The sequence below is a fragment of the Engystomops pustulosus genome, chromosome 4 (assembly GCF_040894005.1).
Source record: "Engystomops pustulosus chromosome 4, aEngPut4.maternal, whole genome shotgun sequence".
Lineage (NCBI taxonomy): Eukaryota > Metazoa > Chordata > Amphibia > Anura > Leptodactylidae > Engystomops > Engystomops pustulosus.
The window spans coordinates 165,535,787-165,555,233 of NC_092414.1; the positions used below are offsets into that span (position 1 = coordinate 165,535,787).

The window sequence follows — 19,447 nt, forward strand, 5'->3', positions numbered from 1 at the left end:
AAAAATATATTTTTCAGAGAATACTTTAGAATAATGTTTTCAGGGGATTTAGTATCTACTATATTTAAGGGCCACGGTGTATTATTTGATATATGTCAAGCAGCACAGTGTGAGACACAGTTGTTATCCAGGGGACACAATGTGAAGACTTGTGCAAAGGCTGAGGACAACAATAAGGCAAAAACAGCAGCAATAAGCCACGGCTCAGGTCATCATGGTAGAGAACAATTAGACCAAGATGGACAAGATTTGCTCAGAGGAAGAAAGAAACAGCTTTGATTCATATAAACAGTGAGTGATGTCTATCTCTGCCTGATGACAGCCCAGGTCTGTAGTATACAAACACACTTCCATCAGACACTAAATGATAAATGTTTTGCATGGTCCGTCTGTGCACAGGAAGACCCCATTCAGTGCAGAATTTTGTGGCGCAGCCGGTAAAGTGCAGGTATGACACCACGGACACTTTAATAAATGTCACACAAAAAGTAGTATGCATTTTCTAAACATGTTTTTGCCCCAATAATCATAACACAAACACATGCATTTGGATAAAAAAGTATATGCCTGATGCTTTGCAATATGTTGCATTGCAAAATGCAATGCAAAAACAAACACAACCTAAATTTAAAAAAATCAGCAAATGCAAGATTACATCACCCTTTGCGAATGGGAATGTGCTGCTAATGATCAATTGTGGAAGAAATGATCATGTTGACAATTATATCCCCATACAGGCAGTCCCCAGATTAGGTACAAGATAGGGTCCGGAGGTTTGTTCTTAAGTTGAATTTGTATGTAGGTCGAAACTGTATATTTTATAATTGTAGATCCAGTAAAAAAAAATTTTGGCCCCAGTGACAATCGGAGTTTAAACATTTTTTGCTGTAATGGGACCAAGGATTATCAATAAAGCTTCATTACAGACACCTTACAGCTGATCATTGCAGTCTGGGACTATAGTAAAGCATCCAGAGAGCTTCACCAGAGGTCAGAGGGGTCTGTCTGTAACTATGGGTTGTCTGTAAGTCGGGTGTCCTTAAGTAGGGGACCGCCTGTATATACTTTAAATCAACCTTACTTGAACCAATACTGAGGTAGTCTGAATGGTCTGTTACATTGTAAACAAAATCCCCCCTCCATACTTCTATATTGACACGTATGTTCTCTTTTCCTATAGGTGTACTGTAAACATGAGTTATGTGATATGAGATTGATTTATTAGAAGAGAAGTGCTGAAGATTTGGACACATAATACATTTGACTGATCTGCAACCTTTGTGCCAACTAGTTAAAAGTTTACAAATTAACTGAAGTACAAGTTCCTACCTCGGGATAGTGAGGAGGTATATAAAGGAGAGCATCTCCATTCTGTGTTCCTGTGTCACCTCCTGGCATAATGGCAAAAGGCTTCTACGTTAGTAAGCTTGTAGCCTTTGTTGGCATTTTCCTTGCCATAGCTGCAGTGGCCACAATAATTGCTCTAGCAGTTGTTTACGCGAATGAGAAATCAAACAATAAGGCAGAAAATGGAGGAACCACATTAACAACCACCACCTCTACCCCTACCACTACTAGGACCACGGCTACAGCCACATCATCAGAAAAACCTTCAACTACAACCCCTGCATCCAATGAAATATGGGATCGATACCGCCTTCCAGCAAACCTTATACCAGATCACTACGATATTGACCTCAGACCAGTTTTAAAAAAAAACGCTCAAGGGCTTTATGTCTTTCATGGGGAGAGCACAGCCCATTTCACATGTAATATAGCTACACAACACGTCATTATCCACAGCAACAAACTCAATTATACTGAAAATCCCATCCTCAAAGATGAAGCTGGTAATACTATCAGCGCGAACAATTACTTTCTTGTAGAGAAGACAAATTATTTAGTGCTGCCGCTTAATCAACAATTGGAAGCTAACAAAAAATATACACTTCACACAAAGTTTGTGGGAGAACTGGCAGATGATCTGGCTGGATTTTACCGAAGTGAATATGTAGAAGATGGTGAGACCAAGTAAGTAACAATATAGTAATACTTTTATATCTATCTGTCTATCTTCCCATCTTTTTGAATTCTTGGTATCGCCATCTACTCCATGGCTACAGATTGCTATATGTCAGGATGTGAATTCACTAGTGGCTAAACTTTTGCTTGTATAAGACCAACACAGTAGATAATAATTCAGCAGACCTCATCCACATACTGCAGTTATTCCAGTGGCTTTGTTTGCAGTGTCTTCTGCAGTTCAAAACATCCCACATCGGAATTTTCTTTAGTCAGGTTATAAATTTTGTAAAATTGTGAACCCAGCAGGGGAGTAACTAGGAAAGACTGGGCCCCATAGCAAAATTGTGTTAGGGGCCCCCTCCACTTAACAGGGTTTTCCAGCCCTCAAATTTTAGGGTACCAGCATGCGTATTACCTGTGGATTTGCAGCCGAGCATTTTTGTGCAGTAAATCCTCAGTGTAATACATTTACAGTGAAGTGTATGGGATATGCTCAGGCATGCATTTTGAACACAGAAGACAGGAGACACCTGTTACCAGAAACCTTTGGGTTTATCTCCAGCCAGAGCATCTGTTTATGGGGATCATCAGAGGACACTCATACATATTAAATTGTCAGACAGTTCTACCAAAATGTCCAGGTGTGGCCACCAGCAATATAACATATACAGGCAGTCCCCTAGACAAGATAGGGTCTGTAGGTTTGTTCTTAAGTTGAATTTGGATGCAAGTCAGAACTATATATTTTATCATTGTAATCCCAGCCAGAACTTTTTTGGTCTCTGTGACAATTGGATTTTAAAAATGTTTGGTTGTCATAAGAACCAGGATTAACAATAAAGCTTCATTACAGATACCTGTGATAACTGTTAGAGCTGATCATTGTAGCCTAGTACTAAAGCACAATAAATTACCAATATCAAGAGGTCCGTTTGTAACTAGGGGTCATATGTAAGTCGAGTGTTCTTAAGTAGGGGACCGCCTGTACAAGGTTTTAGTTCTACAATTGTCCTTTGTCAGTAGTGAAGTACTCTATTTACTAGGACAATTGTCATCATTATTTCTATGTGGGATGTTCCTGATATAATCCTATTTTCCCATGACAATGGAATTCATGAGAACCCCGTGCTTGGGAGATGATGGGGCGATGTATTAACAATTCTGGTGGTTTTGCGCCTAAAACACAGTGTGAAAAGCCCTACACCATTTTTATCAAGGCTTTTTAGACATGTTTTTAGCCATTTTCCTACTTGTCTGACTTAGGGGGCGTGGTCTTCAGGAAAGGGGCTTGGTCTAGAAGGGGCGTGGTCTATTTGAATGTTCCTTGCGCCAAAAATTGTGGCACAGAGTTTAGACCACTTTAAAGTAGGTCTAAACTAGAAACCGACAGTCTTATCCTGCACCAGATTCATTGACACAGTGATAAATCTGGCACAGAAAATGACTAGGGTTTTCCTCCACTAAACTGACGGAACCTGGGACACATTGATAAATCCCCCCCCCCCCCCCCCCCCCCCGATGTGTATATGATAGAATTAAAATTAATAATTGTCCATCTGCAAGAACTTGATATTTTATACTGTTGTAGATTCTGATTTTTTGTTAAAATGTCTGCATCTACTCGGTGACAGGATCATAGCCACTACACAAATGCAGGCCCCTGATGCCAGGAAGGCCTTCCCCTGTTTTGATGAGCCGGGCCTGAAAGCGACTTTCAGCATCACCCTCAGACACAAACCGGATTATGTGGCACTGTCAAACATGAACATTTCAAGTAAGTCATTAAAATATGTAGCTAGCCATGCTGTGTCTCATGCCCATGAAAGACATGAGTTGACTGCGCCCCTGATGCTGCCCCCTATTTTGCTGCAGTTGGTGCTGCCTGAGGTAAGAGACTCAACTCGCCTCAGGAATGGTGCACCCCTGAACTTATCGACATGGAGGACAAAAGAAGCCTGTCAGCACACCTTGTTGCAGCCTGTTTGTCATTGGCAGGAATAAGATCTGCTCCATAATTTGCGTAAAGTACAAAAGACTCACACACGGAGCCATAAAAGACATGTCCACAATGTACATTCTCATGGACCCTTAGGAAAAGCCTGTTAATAATATACATCTCCATAGAAACTGTTATTTATTAACATTCACACATATAAAAAGCTGAGAACTGGCATGAAGTTCAGTTTTTCCTAGTAGAAACAGTGTTGATACATGTGGATCTATAAAAGTCTATGGGGATTCAAAATGGCAGACTTCTGGATCCATTGTATAGGCCTTGATAATGGACATGTAGTCAAAGAATCTGTCTACACAAAGAAGAACCTGTTGTTCAGTCTAGAACTACCCAATGTTAACTGGGAAATAATCATAATTCAAAGTTGTATAAATGGGTTCTAGCATAAACAGACAGAACGTTCCCTACATTTTGTGTTACAGGTAGTATATCAATGAGGTATAGACACAATACTGCTGCTCTATGAAATGGAAAAGTGCAGCTGCAAATATTTCTTTTTAGGTGCTTAGGTATACATTGCTACTATGTTAGGCCTATGTTTGCTTCCTTATTTATTATGGGTTTTTAAAAAAAATCCTGAAATTGGTTAATGTTTCAGGTGAGACCACTGATAATTGGATGCAAGAAGAATGGCGTGTAACTAAGTTTGAAACAACACCAAAGATGTCAACATATCTGGTGGCCTTTATAGTTTCTCAGTTTAAATCCATTGGTGATGACAGGGTAAGTACTCACCTCTCTTTTTCCAGTGATGGAGATATTTGTTAATATTTGATATATTGTTGAAATGTACTATTTTATATTTTTTAAATATACCAACAGGTTAAAATCTGGGGCCGTAAAAGAGCAATTGAAGATTATAATCAGGGAGAGTATGCACTAAATGTCACAAGGTCAATTCTGGTGTTTTTTGAGAAATATTATGGCGTAAGCTACCCTCTGCCAAAATCAGGTATGTGTTTCTATTATTCTTGTGTGCAGTGATAGCTTGTGATACTTACTACAGGTACAGGTACAGGTGTTGAATAAATGGGCTTCATCTACTAATAATTAGAATGGTGGTCCATAGCCACTATTTGGAGTGCTGGTGTTAACTGCTAAGTGAGTGGAATACTAGTTTTTTAGGCTTTTCTTTTACTATAGCAGTAAAGGTGAATAATCATATATAATAAAAAGCACCTTTTTGATGTTATAAAAGTCAATTGGTATACGACAACCTATACATTTATGTATCCATCTAAGGCAAAATTACTATCAAACACAAATACAAACTCCCTTGACAAAATAAATGCATCAGGTCAATGGAGGAGCAATGGTAGATGATTTCTGAAATTACCCCAGCTGTCCCTGCCTACTTGACAACATCATTAGATGACAGCCCCCAACTGGGCTATGTGCTCTACAGTGATTAACATGGAGAAAAGGTAATCATCATCATAGTCAGCATACCTAGTCAAAACGATTAGGATACATTGTAGCAAAATCACAAACCAGAGAAAAGTAAAAGGTACAAACTGAGGTCACATCGCAGGGCAAATCAGGGGCAAGGGATAGTCAGAAAAGAAAGCAAAAGCCAGTGGATACAAAGTCAGGTCATACAGAATAAACGAGCTAGCATAGTAAACCAAATTAAACAAAATTACTGGCAGAGAAATCCAGCACCAAGGATAGTTTTATAAGTGGCTAATGAGATAAATGAGAGCATTCTGAACAAACCACTCACAGTTTTAACCTATGCCTACTTCTAAGTCCAGATGTGTGTGCAACTACAACAACATAAACATGCTAAAAAATCTAAACTGAATCATTCGGCATCAGGCACTCTGATATACTTTGCACAATTTAAGACTTCATTCCATCTATTTTCTGCTGTGTTTTCTTGTATCTATTATTATAAAAAAAAAATTTTTAGTAAACAATACGACCAAAAATAATAATAATGCAAAGAAGACAACAGGTATCAGGTAAAGAATACTGTAGAGAAAACAAGTTTTATGATTTTATAACCTGTTGAGTTATATAGTTTTATGTTTTTAGTAGATACTTTTTCAATCTCCATATTATTTACCCAAGGCAAATATTATCACAGTAAAGTACAGAGTACATCAATTCCAGGTTTACATATTTACCATACAGATTTATAATATCATTTTTCATTCCCATAGACCAAGTAGCCATCCCTGACTTCAGTGCAGGAGCCATGGAGAACTGGGGACTGATAACATACCGAGACACTGCACTCCTTTATGATACTAAGGAATCTTCCATCGGGAATAAAGAAAGAGTGGTCACAATAATAGCCCATGAGCTTGCACATATGGTGGGTGCTCTTTCTAAATATGTGTTGTGTGCAGAACCGTGCAAAAGATATTCTTACAGTATATCTCTATAAACTTTAAAGGGCCAACCAAAATTTTTTCCCCTACAGTGCAATGTGTATTAGGTTATCATTTTGAGGAAATTAACCACTGAAAATAACAAAAAAAAGGCTACAAATAGAAAAAAAGAAACTTATAATTAGCAGCACGGAGCACAGGGAAAAGATGTCTGGTGCTCCGGGCTGCTAATTATGCAGGCCCCCGCACCTCTATCTCCCATGCTGGGAACATGAGAGAGGGTGACGTTACGCGAGAGGCATGAATTCATGCCTCACGAATGATGTCACCTCCCTCTCCCAGAATAGCGAGGGCTTGCATAATTAGCAGCTTGGAGCAGGGGACATCTTGTCCCCATGCTTTGTGCTGCTAATTATAAGTTTCTTTTTTAGGTGATCTTGGAGTATCAAGACTAGAGATGGACAGCGCCGGGATCAAGATAAAGACGAGTGGAGGTAAGTATTTGTAGCCTTTTTTGGATATTTTCAGTGTTTGATTTCCTTTAAGAATAATGTTGGCTGATTTGTATCCATAATGTTGGAACTTTATCAGAATCGTTGTCATGAGCAAAACTGTTCTTGTTGCTCATGACAACCAACCAGTGCTGAGATTTAATTTTTTTAAACTGTCTGTAGGAAAATGAAAGCTTAGCACTAATTGGTCCCCATAATCACCTAAGTCAGCTTTGCTCTCAGGCGCTTCTGATAAATCTCACCATGATGTGTGTATCCACTTTGTCAGTGCACACTGTGGTCTGGCATTACCCACAGAGGTGCCGTAAGAGGGGGAAAAGGGGCATTTCCTGGTCTTGTGACTCGTTATAGTTCAGGAAGGGATTATTTCTACGTATGCAGATTACCTTGGCAGGCCAACTATTAGGTGTATAGAGTAATAAAGACCATGGGCCACAATTATTCACAGTTCCCGGCGCATTGCCTAAAATTGTGACTTCTCCAGCCAATTCACCAGTTGAGTGGGGAGGGAGTAGTGTAGAGCCAGGCAGTCGATCCATACAGGTGCAGACTATGGTACAATTTTACGCCAGTTCAGACCTCCCACTATGTCAATTTCCACCTTTGAAGACTCTTAGCGACATGATGTGGTATAATATTTAAAGTAGAATGTCTTTTCCAATTGGAATGACTTAAAACTGTAGACAGCATTGTTTCAATGTCATTGAATTGCATCATTACATTAATGGGACCTGGTTTTCTAGCTGAGAAGCCATAGATATAGGACAGGAATGGATTTATTCACTATGTAGCTTGCCACCATTTCAGGTGTTTGAAGTCTTGCCAATCATTATAGGGATAGACCTATGCTATTACACTACAGTCCAACCTTACAACTAACAGAAATAATATTTTTGCAGGGGAGGGGGGGGGGGGAGCAACACAGAAAAAGGTAGAGGTGAGTGAGGAGGAGTCTAAGAGCAGCCAGGAGGAATTTTATAGGTGATGATGTACACTTGTAGTTCAGAAGACAATAAACAGGAAAAACTAACCTACTGCAAAATAGAAGAACCTGATGCAGCTAGGTCCAAATTAAATTTTATTACCTTGACTGATATATTTACACAGAAGGGTAGTCTACTCTTTATTCTTTTAAATATTCCTTTTTTTTGTAGTGGTTTGGAAATCTTGTTACAATTCGATGGTGGAATGATCTGTGGTTGAATGAAGGTTTTGCCTCCTATGTGGAATATTTGGGAGCCGACCATGCAGAGCCCACCTGGAACATAGTAGGTTTCTAAGAAATTTTCTTGAAAAGTAACATAATGTTGAATGGAAATATCATTGAAAATACCTAACATAGGTTTGCTTTTTGAGACACTAAACTGAAACCATTTGGGACTAGCGATGAATGGAAATGTGGAATTTAAAAAATCCTGACCTGAATCACAACAAGTAACACCCGCACACTACTCGGTGTAGTGAGTTGCTCTGTCCCCTAGTAAACACACCCCCCTGCACAGGCATGATTACAAGAGGATGGAGGAGAAATGGGGTGTTGCAGCCTGACTGAGGTCAGCTCAGGAACCCCCAGCTGACTCAATTCACAGGATTACAGAGTGGGGGGTCATTTTATTATTTACAGAAGCTACTGACTCATTTCAACACAGAGCAACTCACTACAGAAAATGAGGAATAACTCTTGGTTTGGGGGACTAGATGTGCCCGACAGGTTCCCTTTAAAAAGTTGCAAAACCGTGATGTGACTTTTACCAGATAAATGTCCTCCATTGGGTTTACTGTATGTTTCATTACTAAAATAACTAAAATGGATGTGAATAAGGATACTGTAACTGATCCAACCAAGAAATATGAAAAATATACTGATTTTTATCTCCATTATAGAAAGACTTGACAGTGCTTTATGACGTACACAGAGTGATGGCCGTTGATGCTTTAACCTCTTCCCATCCACTAACATCCAAAGAAGAAGACGTGAACACTCCAGCAGAAATAAGTTCCCTATTTGATGCCATCACATATAGTAAGGTAAATTTTGAGTATACATGAGGCATATATTTTAACAGATGAAATAACCCACTATGCAGATTTTATGTGTAGCATACTTTGCTCTGTGGTAACAGTTAGTTGTTTATAACAAAGATTTATGTTAGGGTATGTGTGTTTTATTGGTGAACATAATATAACCCCTCCCCCTAATCCACACATGTAAGGGTAAATAATAATTATCCCCTTTATCATCATATTTTGGTCCAAACATGCAAACTGCTTGCACATGTATTTGTAAAGTGCTGCGCCAGTTTTGTGTTGCAACTGCCCTGTGTTCAACAAGACAGAAAAAATGTGCACTTATAGGGGCGAGTTACTGCTTAGTCGGACCGTGCGCCACATTTATTACTGATGTGCACCACAATTTTGTAGCAAGAACAAAGTGCATAAAAAAAAATAATGCACACTTTCAGAGAAATGCAGGGGGCACCAGATTAATGAAGAGCGCACTCTGTACGCCCCACAGGCAACTGCACATAGTACAGACTGCACTAGTTTTGATAAACTGCAGCATGGAGGTGCTCTGATAACACGCACCCTAAACCCCTCATTAGCATACATTTAAAGTTGGTTTTAGAGGCCATGGATAACAAATATAAGATGATTACCACAGTCACACTGCCTGGATCTATGAGAAAGTGTCCCTGGTTTATCATCATTTATTTTGATGTTATATTTCCTTTAACCCCTTCCCGAGGCGCGCCATACTAGTATGCAGCGTGCCGGGTCCCGGTGCATGGAGAGGGCTCGAGGGCCGAACCCTCTCCATAGCCCGTAAGTCTTTGCTGCATACTGCAGCAAAGGCTTACCCATAACACACGCGATTGGTGCATGTACTGATCGTGAGTGTTTTCCTGGCAATCCGTCGCCATGACAGCCTCTGGAAGAACCGATACTGTCTCGTTTTAACCCATTCATTACAATGTGCTAATTGCACATTGTAATGAATGAGGAGGAAAATCCCCATATACTGCCATACTGTAGTATGACAGCATATGATAGGATTGATCAGACAACCTAGGGTTAAAGTACCCTAGGGAGTCTGAAAAATAGTAAAATTAAAAATAAAAAGTTTAAAAAAAAATGATAATAAAAAAACCTAAACATTCAAATCAAACAGTAAAAATCATAAACACATTAAGTATCGGCGCATCCAAAAATGCCTGATCCATCAAAATATAATAACGGTTTTCACTGCGTTTAACCCCGTAACGGAAAATAGTGTCGAAAATGGAACTTTTTTGCCATTTTGAAAAAAAATCAAAAATCAATAAACAGTGATCGAAGGTTGCACAGTCCTAAAAATTATAGCAATGAAAATGCTATCAAAAGTCGCAAAAAATGACACCACCATCAGCTCTATACAGGCAGTCCCCGGGTTACGTACAAGATAGGGTCTGTAGGTTTGTTCTTAAGTTGAATTTGTATGTAAGTAGGAACCGTATACTTTGTCATTGTAACTCCAGACAAATTTTTTTGGTCTCTGTGGCAATTTCATTTTAAAAATGTTGGGTTGTCATCAGAACCAGGATTAACACTAAAGCTTCATTACAGACACCTGTGATAACTGTTATAGCTGTTTATTGTAGTCTACGGCTAAAGTACAGAAAATTACCAAATACCAGAAGTCCGTTTGTAACTAGGGGTCGTCTGTAAGTCGGGTGTTCTTAAGTAGGGGACCGCCTGTACACCCAATTATGTAAAAGTTATTGGTGCCAGAAGATGGCAAAATCAAAAGAAACATTTTTGTAGAGGAGGTTTTATTTTTGTAAATGTATGAAAACATTATAAAAGCTATACAAATTTGGTATCCCCATAATCGTACCAACCCAAAGAATAAAGTAGATGTCATTTGTGGTGCACAGTGAAAGCTGTAAAATCCAGCCCATAAGAAAACATCGCAAATGCGTTTTTCACTATTTTCACTGCATTTGGAATTTTTTTTCCCGCTTCCCAGTGCATGACATGGAATATTAAATACCATCACTATAAAGTGCAATTTGTTACGCAGACAATAAATCATCATAGAGCTCCTTATGTGGAAAAATAAAAAAGTTATAGATTTTTGAAGGTGGTGAGTGAAAAATGGAAGTGAAAAAACTAAAAAGGGCCAGGTCGTTAAGGGGTTAATACATTGTAGTGTGGTTGAAATTTTCTGATACACTCAACCCCCCACACAGATTTAAAAATCAACACAGCTCATATTCTCAATGTATCCTTTTTTTAAACTTTCCTTTCAGTATGTAAGTATTCTGCATTATGTAAATATCCTTGCCAGACTCCAAAATCCCATTGCTGTCCACTAGTGTGAAATATTATTATTGTAGTACTGTAGGACTCTCATAATGCACAAGAAAAAGCAGCCAGACATGAATCATGAACTGTAATATAAAATATATTGATGTAACTGGAGCCTTATGGGCCTATGTGCATAGGTTCAACTTGAATCCCTAAACAATTTTTCATCATGGGTACTGGCCATGGCCCTCCCAGCATTTTCAGCTATATAAACCACCAGTACCTAAAAATATTCAGCAGAAAAATCGTATCTATAAGTTTTATAACTTGGCAGGCTTAGATACAATGCTTTTACTGTATCACAAGGTTATGGTATCCTTCTATTTATCTACTGCCTGTATATCCTTTATGTACCTTATATACTCGAGTATAAGCCTAGTTTTTCAGCACAAAAAAATGTGCTGAAAACCCAAACTCGGCTTATACTCGAGTAAAAAATATATAGGTTTTACCAGGTTTTTGTGGTAAAATTAGGGGCCTCGGCTTATACTTGGGTCGGCTTATACTCGAGTATATACGGTATATCCTGACACTTCTCTTACTTGTCCCACAAAGCACATAGAGTAAAAGAAGGATTTGTATTATACACACTGCCCCATAGTGTCAGGCAGCAGAGTTAGATTTTTATTTAGTCCTCAAAGTGCATTATTGTGGTAAAAGGCCTGGATGCTATCGCTGCAATGGCATTCTTGAATAGACCCATGTAATTTTCTGGTCAAAGCTCTGCATACATCTGAAATAATATACTCAGGACATGACAGTATTTTATTTATTTTAGGGTGCAGCAGTTATTCGGATGCTCTCCTCGTTCCTCACTGAAAACATTTTTGTAGAGGGACTACAGGTAAGTTCTACGTTCCTAAGACCTTAGCTAAAAGCTTATGGGTGCTAAATTTCGCCTTTGCCCTTAGTTAAGGGGGCCTTAAGGGATAAAGATCTTAAAGCCATTTTTTTAATTTATGAGTGGTGCATGTGATATTATTATACTTTGTGACAAACAACACCAATTGCCCCAAATTTGAGACACTGTAAAATGTAAATCAATGTAAATAAAAACAGAATGCAATTATTTGCAAATCTCACAGATCCATTTTTTACATTGGATCTCAGAACACATATCTTGTTGAAGATGTTGAAAGTTAAACATTTTACAATTTTGTTAAAAAAATAAAACTAATAAGAACAACAGCTAGATTATCAATTTTTAACAAATTCATATGTCTGGGTACGAAAGAGCTCACCAATCTGAAAAACTGCCTTTCACATTGTTCTTTTACGTAAAATTGCTAAGACTTTAAACATGTCAAAACAATCAGAGAATCGCAAATTACCCAAAAGTCTGGCCAAAGCGGCTTCACCAATGTCTTTTTCAGGGAATAACTTGCATTATTAGACAATAAGACAGTATTTAACCTCATACTGTATCAACCATCACAACAGCAAGGCTTCATAGAAGAAGAGTCCTGTCCAGTCCTGTACAGAACCTGTGCTGTAGACATGGCTCTCTACCAAGCTTTTGAGAGGTGTTGCTGCCCTCAAGTTCTAATTAATTGAAATTTATAATTAAATGCTAAATTGTTTCAATTTCAAAATTTGAGTTGTGCACTGCACACTAAGAAACCCCCACGGCTATATGATGGCTTCTAAGCCTTGAAAAGGAAACACATTAATGAATGATTTACAAATAATTTAGAATCTTTCCACACGACTAATTACAAGTAGTCCCTGGGTTATGTACAAGATAGGTTCCCGTGGTTTGTACTTAAGTTGAATTTATATGTGAGTTGGAACTGTATATTTTATAATTGTAGTTCCAGACAAAACATTTTTTTGTCCCTGTGATAATTGGATTTTCTTAAATTTTTGCTGTAATTGGACCAAGCATGATCAATTAAACTTCACTACAGACACCTTACAGCTGATCATTGCATCCTGGGACTATAGTAAAGCTTCCAGAGAGCTTCACCAGAGGTCACAGTGGGCAGAGGGATCTTTAACTAGGGGTTGCCTATAATTTAGGTGTCCATAAGTAGGGGACTGCCTGTATCATTTTCCTCCTGCTCTATAACTTGATATACTTCTTTTTCGATGTGATTCTTTTTATATGTTACAGCTAATTTTATCTTAAAAGTAATGCAGATATCATTAGTAACCTTCTATTTTCTCTCTTTCTTTGACAGAGCTATCTTCAAGAATTTCAATACAAAAACACAGTATATACTGATCTATGGTGGCATTTACAAAGAGTAAGATAATTCATGTAAACAGATCAAGATACATATTATTACATAGAATGAAAATAATCATTTGGACTTTGTTGCCTGCCCCTCATGTTGATGATAAAGGAAAAAGTCTGAGCCCTGCCAAATAGGATATTGAGATATGGAAATAAAAAATTAAAAGGAAGTGTGCTCATACAAGCAGCTTCAAACATTTACGATTTACAGTAAATTTATCTCATGCAGCCTGAAATAATGGGGGAGAATTGTTAATGTGTCGCTGTTTAGACCAGAATGGTGCCCAGATTAATCATTGGGGTCATTTTAGGATATTCTCTTTTCTTTTCTCTTATATTTGCAACTTTTTTAGCACGTTTGTACTGTATTTGTGCCCAAATTTACACCTTTTCCAATCCCTGAGCAAAGTTAGCCGTGCAATAATTTTTTTGTGTAGCTCCTGATTTCATTTTGGCACAAATCATGGTTAAAAAGCCACAAATAACCTACAGTCCCAATCAGCATAGGAAAAACTTTAAAAGAGGTTGCAGAAGAGTTTGAGAGTTTGGTGTGACTTTTCGGCAAAAAATTGCAGAAACTCCACTCAGACTCAGCTGCCAGATGTATCAAACTCTAAATTAAAAACTGGAATAACCAAAAGAAGACATGCACAAATGTCCTGACTAATGATAAATGACCCTTATTGTATCTGACGCTGGATGATTAATCTGGTGAGCTGTACTTTACTCCTCCTAATAAGTGGTCTAATTGGCAACGCCACAATATTGAATTTTCTGGTGCACAGACCGAAGTTTTCTGATGCACTGGATATTTTCTGTATGGTGACATCCACCAGGTTACTGAGGACATACCCTTTTTTCAGGAGAGTCATAAAACTGCCTAGAAATGGTATAAAACCCTTGATGAATTACTCCAGTTTTCTGGCATAGACAGATTGAAACATCTTCTCCTATGTACAGATGCCTACTAGCGATAAATTGCAAATTAGACCATTAGTGGTGGCCACTGGTGCTTGTAAGATTCCTGAATTAAAGGGTTGTTCCTATTTCAGCTAATTAATGTTATTGTTTGTATTATAAAAAGTTATACAACTTTCCAATATATTTTCTGTATCCATTTCTCAAGGTTTTCTAGATCTCTGCTTGCTGTCATTCTATAGAAAGCTTCTATGTTACTTCCACTGGACAGAAATCTGTCCATGGTCACACAGGAGCTCGGCTCGTTATATCACACAGCTCTGATTACTATCTAAGACACTAACGAGCCGTGTACCTGTGTGACCATGTACAGATTTCTGTCCACTTAAAGTAAACATAGAAGTGACAGCAAGCAGCGATCTGGGAAAACGTGAGGAATTGATACAGAAAGTATATTAAAAAGTTGTATAACTTTTTATAATACAAACGATAACATTAATTTGATGTAATAGAAACACCCCTTTAATAAAGGAATTCCAGTAAATCATTTGTGAAAAAGCTTTGTAAAAAGCTAGAAGGTGGCATTGAAAAAACTCTCCATAGTCATGTTGGGTCAGTGTTCTGAACCCCAAAGAAGAAAAAAAAATGTGCACTGGACCTATCACCCACATGGCATTAATTTGTGATGTATAATTATTATTACAGGCAAATATCTTACAGATACTGTATTGTATTGATAAAACTGCCACCTTTGTACTGTGATTGAAACCACTTTATGATATTTAATGAAAGGTCTGGTTTATTATTTCTTTAAATTATAACTTGAACCTCATATCTCTTAACAAAAAAAAATCTTACTAACACTCGTTACACGTGATCAATATATTTTTATACTTTTGTTTTTGTTTAGGCCGTTTATAGAAATAATATTACGCTCAGATACGAAATTAAAGATATCATGAATAGATGGGTCTTGCAGATGGGTTTTCCAGTGGTGACAATAGATACAACTCGTGGACTGGTGGAACAGCAACATTTTCTTTTAGACCCGAATGCAACTGTCACTCGGCCCTCAGAGTTTGAGTAAGTTAGTAAAAATAAGTACAGTGGAAGGAATTTATGGAACCATGCCCTCTCCAATGAAGCTGGGTGTTAGCTGTATATTGCAGCAAACACCCACTGGGACCAGCCACAATTGCTGCTGGCACTGATCGTGGATGATAACCCGTTGACTGTTGCTGGCAAAGCCGATGGTGGCATGTGGGAGCCGCCATATTGCCTTTGATCATTGCTCCCTGTGACTGTGACTCCAGGGCCTCTCATTACTGCAGATTTGTAACAGCATGCCATAGCAAATTTCTATAACTGAAATACAGTAGTATTGCAGTATATGGTAGGAATAATCAGACTGCTTGGAGTTAAGGTACCCTAGGGCAGTGGTGGCGAACCTATGGCACGGGTGCCAGAGGCGGCACTCAGAGCCCTTTCTGTGGGCACCCAGGCCATCGCCCCAGTGCACCAGACAGGACTCAAAGAATCTTCCTGCAGTTCCAAGCAACTTAAAAGATGCTGCTTTCAGTCATATTTTGATACTTACTTCGCTACTTGGGACTGTAGGAAGAGGGAGAATGAGTAAACAGGGCTGAATTATCTTTGGAGGACCTCCTGCTGGCCCCACGATTTTCTATGTACAGAGGGACGCTGGAAAGAAGCTAAAATGATGAAAAATTTCCATCTTTCTACTGTGTTGCTGTCCTTAGGAGGCCAATCTGATTAAAAGTTGTTGAACAGGGAACAATAAGTTACTGCTTTAATTTTTTGTTGGCACCTCACGATAAATAAGCAGGGTTTTGGGTTGCAGTTTGGGCACTGGGCCGCTAAAAGGTTCACCATCACTGCCCTAGGGGATCTAAAAAATTGTAAAAAAAAGTATCATTTTTTTATTTTAAAAAACTTAGATTTCAAATCATCCCCCTTTCTCTTTAACTGATAATAAAAACAAATAAAATCATAAACATGTAAGTTGTCACCATGTCCCAAAAGTCCCAATGAACCATGTAACAGAAAATAGCACCCACATGTCCGAAAATGAGTCTTTTTGCTATTTTGCAACACATAAAAAGTTTTATAAGCAGTAATCTAAAAGTGGTACAGACCCTCAAAATGGTAGCAATGAAAACATCAGCTAATCTCGCAAAAAGTCATTAGAGTCAGAGGATGGCAAAACAAAGACACTTTTTTTTCATACAGAAGGTTTTCATTTTTTACAATGTATTAAAATACAATAAACATCCCTGTGATCCAAGCTAAAGAATAAACTTATCATTTGGAACGCACAGTGAAAGCCATAAAAACAGAGCCCACAAGAAAATGATGCAAATACATTTTTTTTCACCAATATTACAACATAAGTATTTTTTTCCCACTTCCCAATAGACAGCATAGAATATTAAATACTGCCAATATGAAATACAATTTGTTACCTAGAAAGCAGCTCTGAGTCTGGAAAAAAAATATGTTATAGATTTTAGGTGGGGAGTAAAAAATGGAAACAGAAAAATGAAAAAGGGCCAAGTCATTAAAGGGTTAAATGATAACAATCTTTTGCAATCTCATTCCAATAAAGTAAAAAGCTGAGTAACATCCAAGAAGCATCCAAAAATAATACTGGATGCTTCAGGGTATAGTCATATTTTGTAAAATGCATGGATTGTAGTGGATGGTGAGCACTTTTTGGGCAAAGGATCAAACAAGGTCATTCTTTCTGCCTTATATATTCTCATTATTCTCAATATTCTCATTACTTTTATTGTAAAATAAGTGAGCACATTACTCGACAATTGTTTAGTTTTTGACTGCAAATTATTTGTCAAGTGTAATGCATTCTATAGAATACATAGACATTTCATACGAAAAAAATTAAATTTCAACTTGATTCCGCAGGGGGCATTTTTTTGTAGACACTTGGGACAGTCACAGGATGGGTTGTAATATATCTGCCAATTGTGAATAAAATGTATAAAGTTTTAAATCATGTACAAAGCTTTGCTGCGTTTAGAGGGCTTTTTTTGTATTTTTTGCTCCTGACTAATTTTGGAAAGTATCTCTCCGTATTTCTATGCAATGTAGTACGGTAATGCTTATTAATAAGTTCATAAGTTATTTACTGTCTCTCATGGATTTTATGTTCTAACTTTTCAGCTACTTGTGGATTGTACCCATCACTTACACCACCAGTTCTGGGGCCCTAAATAATTTCTGGCTTCACCAACCTGCAGGTAACAACTTGTGTTTAGCGCACAAGCAAATGTATTTTATTTTATAGAATTTTATCTCTAGTGTCAATTTTTCCTGTGCAATCAATATGCTAATTCAGCTCTCTACTGTCAGGTGGGTGGTCTCTACTGTCAGCCTGAGACTGCCCATCGGATTATAGAAAGCATAATTAACTTATTCTATGCTGAACCTAATATCACGATATTAGGGAATGGTCAGGGATTGAAAAGAAATCATTTATACATTTTTTTGTATTTTAGACATTCATGAGCCATTTAATTTAACTGGCCAAGGAAGTAACTGGCTGCTCGCAAACATCAATGTGACTGGATATTACAGGGTTAACTATGATGATGGAAACTGGGACAGACTTCTGGAGCAGCTGAATAAAGACGTTTCAGTGAGTATTGGTTATAAATATTTAAGGGATATCATAAATCAATGTACAGTTTATGAAGAGCTTATAAGATAAAGCTCTATAGGCATCTTGTCAATCAAATTTGTACAGTCCAAACATAAAGCCTGGTTTTTGATAACCATACTCCAGTTGTTACAAAACATAATAAATATTGTCTAGTAAAGTTTAATTTTTTTTAGAGATGTCTCTTTAAATTCTCCCTAAATTGCTGGGTGAACACTTAGGCGTTGTGACTCTGCTCCTGCTCATTCCTATAACTTTCCTTCATAGAACTTCTATGTAATCTACATATCAGCTGTTTCCAGAAAAAAACTGTTCTGCATTTTCCAGCAGATGTCCCCGCTGTAGGCTCTGTGTGTTATCGTCAATTCTCCCTGAATTGCTGAGTGGATGCTTAGCTGTTGTGACTCTTCCCTTGCTCACTCCTATGCCTTTCCTTCATAGAACTTCTATGTAATCTACATATCAGCTGTTTCCAGAATAATAATAATAATAATTCTTTATTTATATAGCGCACACAGATTACGCAGCGCTGCACAGGCATGTCAAATTGGTCCCTGTCCCCATGGGGCTCACAATCTAAACAACCTAACAGTATGTTTTGAAGTGTGGGAGGAAACCGGAGTACCCGGAGGAAACCCACGCAAACACGGAGAGAACATACAAACTCTTTGCAGATGTTGACCTGGGTGGGATTCGAACCCAGGACCACAGTGCTGCAAGGCAGATGTGCTACTCACTCAGCCACCGTGCCGCCCTAGAATAAAACTATTCAGCATTTTCCAGCAGATGTCCCCGCTGTAGGCTCTGTGTGTGATCATCAGTTCCTACTGAATTGCTGAGTGGACGCTTAGCTGTTGTGACTCTTCCCTTGCTCACTCCTATGCCTTTCCTTCATAGAACTTCTATGTAATCTACATATCAGCTGTTTCCAGAATAAAACTATTCAGCATTTTCCAGCAGATGTCCCCGCTGTAGGCTCTGTGTGTGATCATCAGTTCCTACTGAATTGCTGAGTGGACGCTTAGCTGTTGTGACTCTTCCCTTGCTCACTCCTATGCCTTTCCTTCATAGAACTTCTATGTAATCTACATATCAGCTGTTTCCAGAATAAAACTATTCAGCATTTTCTAGCAGTTGTCCCCACTGTAGGCTCTGTGTGTGATCATCAGTTCCTACTGAATTGCTGAGTGGACGCTTAGCTGTTGTGACTCAGCTCCTCCTCACTCCTATGCCTTTCCTTCATAGAACTTCTATGTAATCTGATACCACCGTGATGATGGATGGTCCAAAAGAACATCTGTTTGTGTAAATGGCTAGTGAATAACTTGTTTTGTCCGGCCATTGTGATTATTTATAACTTTT

The 19,447-nt window shown here is 38.2% G+C and overlaps 1 protein-coding gene across 3 annotated transcripts in view; it reads left to right on the plus strand.

Annotated features, from left to right (window-relative positions):
- The window catches only part of LOC140127593 (aminopeptidase Ey-like), a 72,028-nt gene that overhangs the window by 43,445 nt on the left and 9,136 nt on the right, over nt 1-19,447 (plus strand). For all 3 annotated transcript variants that reach the window (XM_072148458.1, XM_072148456.1, XM_072148457.1), the window contains exons 2-13: nt 1,181-2,031; nt 3,657-3,799; nt 4,638-4,762; nt 4,862-4,991; nt 6,205-6,359; nt 8,042-8,155; nt 8,772-8,915; nt 12,013-12,078; nt 13,415-13,480; nt 15,299-15,471; nt 17,590-17,666; nt 17,925-18,064. In XM_072148458.1, coding sequence (XP_072004559.1) covers nt 1,400-2,031; nt 3,657-3,799; nt 4,638-4,762; nt 4,862-4,991; nt 6,205-6,359; nt 8,042-8,155; nt 8,772-8,915; nt 12,013-12,078; nt 13,415-13,480; nt 15,299-15,471; nt 17,590-17,666; nt 17,925-18,064 — 1,965 coding nt within the window. In that variant the 5' untranslated portion in view covers nt 1,181-1,399. The remainder of the gene's footprint in view (nt 1-1,180; nt 2,032-3,656; nt 3,800-4,637; nt 4,763-4,861; nt 4,992-6,204; nt 6,360-8,041; nt 8,156-8,771; nt 8,916-12,012; nt 12,079-13,414; nt 13,481-15,298; nt 15,472-17,589; nt 17,667-17,924; nt 18,065-19,447) is intronic.